At 41.5% G+C, this 8369-nt stretch overlaps 1 protein-coding gene across 1 annotated transcript; it reads left to right on the forward strand.

Moving 5' to 3' along the window:
- Positions 1–421: 421 nt before the first annotated feature.
- Positions 422–8085, forward strand: LOC116334071 (leucine-rich repeat-containing protein 3-like). Its single transcript, XM_039599647.1, has 2 exons — positions 422–917; positions 2202–8085. The coding sequence occupies exon 2, from the start codon at positions 2559–2561 to the stop codon at positions 3357–3359; it is 801 nt and encodes a 266-aa protein (XP_039455581.1). The 5' UTR covers positions 422–917; positions 2202–2558; the 3' UTR covers positions 3360–8085.
- The last annotated feature ends 284 nt before the right edge of the window (positions 8086–8369 follow it).

The raw sequence follows: 8369 nt of genomic DNA on the forward strand, positions 1-8369 counted from the left end.
TACCAGCGGAGTGTGCAGACCTCAAAGCTGACATCTTGATCCACTGCTGTGCTGCCTAAAATCCCTTGGGGTGTTTGAAATAATCAATACAGCACTGCTCAGTCAGACATGAGCAATCGGCCTGGAGGTGGTGGTGGTGGCGGGGCGGGGGGGTTACGGGATCAATTTTATGTCTTTGTCTAATTATGACTTTAAGAAAAAAAAATCACGGATTTCAACAAGACAAGGATGGTTAAAGTGACTGTGATGGCTTAAATTACCGCGGATAGCCCATCGCCAAAGAACGGTTACTATTGGTGCCATTTTCAGACGGACTGGTTCCTGTTTGTTTGGCTAATTTGCTTAAAGGGGCGACGGGGGAGGAAGAGCTGAGGGGAGGTGCAGGCGGGCAGGGAGGCAAGGAGGAGGTGGGGGGAGCTGGGGAGCGAGCGAGGAGAGCTGCCAACAGAACAGCAGTCCAATCCACGCGCAGCCGGGACTCCTTCTGGCGCCAGGCGCGCGCGGTTCACTGAGATTCAGAGAGAGAGAGCGACAGAGGGAGAGGCGCGTGACGAGTCGGAGCGGTGTGGCTCCTCGAGACCCTCGCTGGGACACCACCTCCTCCTCCTTCGCAGTGATAGTCAACAAGTGCGGCCGTCGCGTTGCGTTTAATTAGAAGAACCAACATCAGCCGCATCTGGATTTCTCCTCGAGATTTGGGAAGTTCCACGCGCACCGCTCAGGAACTTTCGCGCGTTTCCAGCCCCTTCATATACGGACACACTGAAGTAGTACTTTTTAAAAATAATGTGCTTTTTCTGTTTGCTTTCAAAGACCTTCTTTCTAAAGACCCGCACGCGAGTGTTTTGTTAGGTTGCCTTTCTGCCGAGGCTGGGTGGAAAAAAGTGGGTAAAAACCTTCCAGAATCCAATTTCCAGGTAAGTACCTTTATAAGTACACCTGCTATAAAAAAGAACTTATTAGCCTGTATGTCTTTGCTTTTCTGCTTCCCACAGAACCACATCATGATTAAAATCCGCAATATTACCAAACGCTCTCGTGCTGCCTTCCCATAAGCCTCATTAAATTTAAATCTCTCTTCTGTGTTTTCTTGCCGCTGTAGGCACCTAATAATATCCTCAGCTATTAAAGATACATAAACGTTAAATTCCTTTATTCTTGTGCCGGGCTGAAACGCCTTGTTATAAGCCTAAATACTTTTACATAATTTTATTACATTCCTGCAAAAATACATTGAAAACCACAGCACAGTGTGTAAATCCTATGGTGTACTATTTTACTTACAAATGCAGGGGTGTCATAACACAGCTGCAGAATGCTTTAGGTGGACAAGACGCCTCATCTTGTCCACACCTCCTGCTGAGCTCAGGCTGATGAGGATATGAGGGGCCCTTTTTTGTCTTTTTAAGAAATGTTGTGTGTGGCCTTAAGCTATGAGACGCCTGCCAAAGTGATGGGTGCACAAAAAATGACAAATGAGAAGAAGACACCGCAGCTCCATGGGGCGGATGACCTCGAACACAGTGAGGGGGGCTCATTGTGTGCTCAGTTCAGCCCACCAGAGGGTGCGCAGTCCTAAAGTGATGATCCTCCTGCAGGACAGATGGGAGCAATTTTAGAGCGCACAGCTATTCCTACCATGAGGCTGTGAATGAGTGGCAGCAGTCCTTGAGATGCGAGAGTTCTGCAGAAAAAATGCTTTTCCTGTTTTTTTTTTTGGTAATATTGTTTGCTTTTCTTTGCTTAGATATTAAATGTAATGTAATTAAGATCGATCTGCACATGGCCTGCACGGTGCTCTCAGAGCAGCGAGTGATTTCATGTAAGGAGATGATATAAGTGATAATGCCAGAGAAAGAAAAATTGCACTTTTCTAAATTGAATGAGAAAATACAGGCGATGACCCACGAGTGTACCTGCTGTTTTATGAGATTTGCTGAAGTGAAATGGATTTTTTTTTTCTCCTAATAATTGCATTACACCTTCAGCAAACACTGTGGGCATATCATTTTCTCCGCTCATTTTGGCAAGACAAAGGCAGCTGGCTGTGCACTCAGAAAAGAACTTATTTAGCAGGAATTACTGGCTCTGTTAGTTCTTTGTGTATAGACTCTGTGCACACGTAACCGCTCCTTTTACATAGTAGTAGTTCTTTTTTTATTATTATGAAGAATAACTTGGTATTTCTTTGCTTTTTTCAGTGCACAACATGGTGAGAGGATTCCAGCGTTGCTTGGTTAGCTCCTAGCTCTCTGAAGCTTTTAACATCCTCACAATAAAACCTGAAAATACAGGTCTCTGCTGGAATATGTTCAGCAAACAGCTCAATTTTTGGATGAGTGCCTTCGAAATATATTTCAAAAGGTTATATAAAACTCTTTCAAATCAATTTTAAAGGATTATCTGGAGATAAGCCCAGATGCTTCTGTGAATAAACTGATCATTTTGGTATTTTTTAAGCGCTAATGAAGCTGTGATTATCCTCATTAAATGCTGAGAAACAGGTGACATTATGTTTGCTTTTGCCTGACAGAACTTGCAGGAGGTCACTGCTGAATATGCAGGACTTAGCAGGGCCTGATATGCACAGGAAATCCCTGATCTTCAGCGGCTTTGCCCTCTTATGGGGCTTGCTGTTTGGAATATTTTTCACAAGTGTACCAGTGGTAGCTTGTCCCACAAGCTGTCACTGCGTAGAGAAGAATGGCTTAACCGTGGTCCAGTGTATGTCTCGTAACCTGGAGAAGATCCCTGCGGATCTTCCAACAGATACTGTTATCCTGCTTTTGGCATCCAACCACATCACTCACATCCCCCATCATGCCTTCAAGGAACTACACTACCTTCAGGAGCTGGATCTGTCTAACAATGACATCAAGACCGTGGACGCTGGAGCATTTCAGGGTGTTTTTGACAGCCTCCTTGTACTGGATTTATCAAACAATCGCATCAAAAGTGTCCCCAAAGAGGCATTTGCCCGCCTACGAGCAAAAATCAGCCTCTCGAACAACCCGTGGCACTGTGAGTGCACGCTGCAGGAGGTGCTGAGGGAGCTGCGGCTGGACCCGGAGACGGTGAATGAGGTGATGTGCCACACGGCGGTGCAGGAGGAATATGCAGGCAAACCAGTAATCCAGGTGCTGGACTCAGGGATCAACTTTTGCAACTTTCACCACAAAACAACTGATGTAGCCATGTTTGTGACCATGTTCGGGTGGTTCACGATGGTGATTGCGTACGTCATCTATTACGTGAGGCACAATCAGGAGGATGCCAGGAGGCACCTGGAGTACCTCAAGTCACTGCCAAGCAGCTCACAGATCAGCAAGGACTTTGACACCATCAGCACGGTTCTCTAACAGGCCTGGTGACTCAGGAGGTGTAGTGTGTGTGTGTGTGTGAGTAAATGTTTGGTTGTTCAGATGTTCAGAATGACTAAAAAGCTGTTGCAACACATCATCACTTATGTTTTCAAGCACATCATAATCATTGGGTGTCTATAATAGAAAATACTGAGTTGCCCATAAGTGATGTATTTTACATTATTCCCAAACATTTGCTTTGGTTTTATGAAATATACGTAAATTGTTAAAGCCCCCAACCAAACAAGGCAGCAATGAGAGCACAAAGTGAGCAAAATGCTGCTGAAAGTCACAAATACACAAGGAGTAATAGATCCAGAGTGGAGAGATGAATGATCCTTCCCTGGTGTCGATCCTCCATGTGATTGAATTTGGACTGAGATGAATGAGGAGGAGTACAGTGTCTCCCAGTTACTTTGTATCGACTGATTTATGTTCTTTGTGTCACTCTGTCAAGGTGAAGGCTATTTTTGAGACTCCTGCTAATATATGAACACGATCAAGATGTTAAAATTCAGTTTGCATTGCACATGCATAATGACCCCGCCTTCAGAAAACCTTTACACATCAAACTGTTGGCGCAGGAAATAATATTTTTTACTTCATGAAGCATCATGTCATGTTAAAGAGTATTTAAACTAGGAAAGCCTGCCATGCACTTGCAGCTCTGATATGTTTTTTTTGTAGAAGACTTAATCCTTTCTGGTCTAGGTTTAATGTCAAAGAAGGTGAAAGGCTCTGATCCAACTTCTTTATTATGTAAGGAAGTGAAATAAAAACAAAATTAGCACACTACGGCGCATCATATCTCTCAAAATATGAACTCAGTTTCTCCGATCCCAATGACTTTTGGATTTTCACAGGTTGATATTATAGGCAACATACAGAAAATGCAAAAATATCTTTACGCACACTCTATGTTGCATCTGTTTGTATTTTAGCTGCCTGGTCTCAGCAGTCCATGATTTATTTTGCAGTGTACATGGATACAAATTTTCAGTGGATCTTAATTGGAAGTATGTTTCATTTATGCACCTCTTAAATTTCCCAGATTATACTGTAATCAGACTGATCACTAAAGTAACACAGAAAATTTCTTATTGATAAGCTAATCTCTATTGTATGACTCTCGGTCAGTTATACCTATTGCTATAACACCCCAGATGTCAAACTCATGGTTTCAGAATTGTAGTCCACCGACGATCAGATGATGTCACAGCGGCCACGTCCATCTCCTATACACCACCCATGATTTCATCCCAAACGTTGATCTTTTTCAGCCAGTGAATTAAATTCTGAAGTGCAAAAATAATAACAAATATGCCCAGAACTGTAGTTCTTCACCCATTCAAAATGGACATAATTCAGTTCCTGTTCATTTACATAGTCTTCATAATTTACCTGCGGATTCATTTTACAAACTGCTGCCAGGCTTTGTTGCACATTTACACACAAAATAATTAAAGATTTGTACATTAATGTGAATTAATAAATTCAGTTCTTTCATTAACTGACAAGAACTGCAATACTGATGCAAAATGACCTTTCCTAACTTAGTTTTTTGCTCCAAAGGGTTTCATAAGAACAGTAAAGTGGAACTGAATACTTAATCTGGAATTATTCTCATACTATGTCATTGTCTTCAGGAAACTATGCAGATAAAGGTGTAACTTACAGAGACCCATTTAATATCTTTAGTTTGTGATTCTTCACAAGAATGTGTCCTTTTGTGCAATCAAGATCAGTGATGGATCATGGGGCAGATATTTGGTCAAATATTCTGATAGCAATGCTTTGCTGTCCCTTGTCCCTTAAGAATCACGCAATGGGAACTTCTGTCACTTAAATGCATCTAAAACCAGATAACTGATGATTGGGTTTAGACACAGTGGCTACAGCTAATGAGTACAACATGCCCAGCTGTGTGAAATAAGGTGAGGCCTTATTTCCATTATTAAATTAAGTCTGAAGGATAAGTTTATCATGAATCGGAGACATCAGAGAATTCACTGAAAACTAAATTCCTTTTCTGTCAGTTTGTCATCCTCGTGTGTTGCTTTTATCAATCTTTTATTGAGAGTCTCATGAGTTTTGCTTTTATCTGCTGGCTTCACAGCCTCACGGTAAAGAGGCAGAAACAGCCTGAACAGCATCACCAGAGTATATTCTGTCTGCAGCCAATAAATCCCCCAAACTGCAAAACATTAGGCATGTTCTGAACATGCGATTAGAGCCGTTTTACCTGTTTGTAAAAAGACTTACTGTTAATTCATACTTTGCAACTCAGAAATTAAATGGTTTGTAAATTATTATTTTTATTTCTTTAGTCCTTGCTGGTGATTTAAAAATACTGTCTTCATTCATTTATTTTGCCTAATCATGGTGTTTATTTTGGTTTTTGCAAAGTTTATTCCACATTTCACTTAATCTGTTTATTACTGTACCAGAAACGTCTCCAAACAAATTGCTTCTATTGGGATTAATAAAACTGTTTATACTATATTGTGTTGTACAGTACTGGTGGCCCAATGTGCGCAAATCTCAACAATGTGTCTGCTGGATCTGTGTCAGGCAGGTTGATTTGGTCCTGTCAGGTTTGAAATGGAAAACAATGCAAGTAGCATTTCCCTGCAGCCATATCTCCAGACTCTCTGTCCAGATTATAAAAACCAAATTACTGAGCTAAAACGCCCATAGTCTAGTCAGAAATCTCCAGATGTTTGTCACTGTGAGGGAGCCCTTCTGCATTCCTGCATTACACAACCTTCCGATTCAAGGTTATACTATTTTGTGATAACCTGACACAGTAACAGTGGCCTGTATAGAGGGCAGGAATTCACAGCTACAAGGTGTTGAGAATATTTCATGGGGGTTTGACAAACACACTCTGACACAAATATGGTAATGATGCTGAAAATGGCTTTTGTTTGCTAAAAAATTTACACCACTTCTAGTTAAGTATTCAAATGTTACACAGGCGTGCTATAATATATGTGCACAACATACAGAAACCAAGTTGAGCTAAGTACTTCATTACGTCTTAGGTCAGGCAGTTAATCAGTGCAGGTAAAAGAAAAAAGCCATCACAAAATAACTTTAATATACAAATAAATGAATACAGCTTTGAATCGCAATTTTACAGTCTAACTTCAAGGTTTGTATGAATATGTGTGCTGGGTGTTGCTGTTTGTTACTGTCAAGCATCACATATTATCAGTTACCTTACGCCTCAGTCATACAGGCCATGAAACTGGGTGGTGACCCCCTGGCAACCACTGGCCACTAGGAAAAAATTGATCTGGTGAGAGGTTGCTGACAGTTGCTAGGTTAAAATGATTGTAAAGAGGAATGCAGTGCTGCATCAAAAACCTGTAATTGCAGCAGATGGCCATCGTCACACACAGTTGCCATGGAAGACGTTGACATGCCTCCAAACACTTGCCAACTACTCGCTGAACGTTAGTGAAAATGTGAAAAGTCTGTTGCAACCCAGTGATGGAGACTGTCCTCGGAGTAAATCATGGACCCAGGAGACAAAAGTACTTCACACAAAGCAATGTAGCGATTAGAGATCGTAGAAAGTCTTTTCAAAATGCTATGTCTGAAAAAAAGTGCTGGAAATGTGAAGTCGGTGGTGCCAAGATTAAGGATGTTGCTGTTCGAGATATGATTTGAGAATTCTTCCAGTGTGGATGCAGCTTAAAACAACACTTTTAGGCTGAAGGCAAATGTTTTCTGTTTTGTGTTAGACTTCTTTGAGTTTAACTCTAGCTTGGTGAGTAGTTGGAGTGTTTGCAGACAAGACAATAACAGGGAGGTGATTGGAGCTTTTTGGTGCAGCACCCTCTTAGCAAACTGTTTCACCTAGTGAAAGCCAGCGACCTCCAGCAACTACTTGGCAACCAGTTGGGGAACACTCTACCAGTAGTTGCCAGAGGATTGGCAACCAGTCTTGAAGCCAGTGTGACTAAAGGTTTAATTAGCATGCTTTAGGCTCATTACCTTTTTTGATTGTAGCATACATGTGTTTGGACACAAACTCAACAGGATTTTTTTTTCTGGTGGTTTACTTTGTTGGTCAGGAGTTGATTGTGTCCAAGTACCTACTCTCTGGGATTTCTACACCATAGCACTGTGCACTGTGCGTTAAGCCCTCTCGCTGTCCATCCTCACCACTGCAGAAACAAAAACATCTTCTGTACTTTCCTCATGTAGTGACTCCCACTCACGTAGTAGTTCAAACAGGTTAAAATAATCACAAAAACACAAGTACTCGACCTACTCCAGGTGAAGATTTGTGTTTAATTTTGCATATTGTCATTCAGTTTTTAAACTACTGTAAGTATCTTTGTTACAAACGTGTCTGTCTGTGTAGTTTTGACCTGTCATATAACAATGTTTGTGCTGGCCAATGTGTATAAAACTTTTCTGAACAATTTTCTGAAGGAATGCACATGCCATCTGTGTTGTTATTTTGTAAAATATGTCTCTAGTTAAATCAAAGTGTTGAGGTGTCTTTAGGAAATTGTACCTGTCAGTTTTCTTTTCTTCGTTAGTAGAAGAATAAGTCTATGAGCTGTGTATTTCTGTGATGGAAATGAAAGGGCTCTGATAATCATAGAGATTTTCTATCTGTTTCAGTAATTACTGTGTTTGTTTTGTTTCTCTAAATTAATGGACACCTTACCAGCATTTCAAAAATAAACATTTCTTTTCAAACATGCTTCAGTGGCCGATTTTTGCTGCTCCTCATGCTGCTCCCCCAGCAGTGGTGTTTTAAGCTCTGTGGGTAGTTTCTCCCTACGCCCTCAGCCTCTTGGCTAGTTCAGGAAGCTTGCAGCCAATCAGTGCTGAGCTGGTGTTGTAACTATAAGGAATGAGAGTTTTGTCTCATTCAGGTGCTGGCACCAGAGGTAAGTGCAGAAGTTGTCATCTGATGCTGACATCACCCCATGGTTTGTGATGTCGTACTCTTCTTTCAGCTGCTTCCTTTAGGAGTAACATGTC

The sequence above is a fragment of the Oreochromis aureus genome, linkage group 16 (assembly GCF_013358895.1).
Source record: "Oreochromis aureus strain Israel breed Guangdong linkage group 16, ZZ_aureus, whole genome shotgun sequence".
Classification (NCBI taxonomy): Eukaryota; Metazoa; Chordata; class Actinopteri; order Cichliformes; family Cichlidae; genus Oreochromis; species Oreochromis aureus.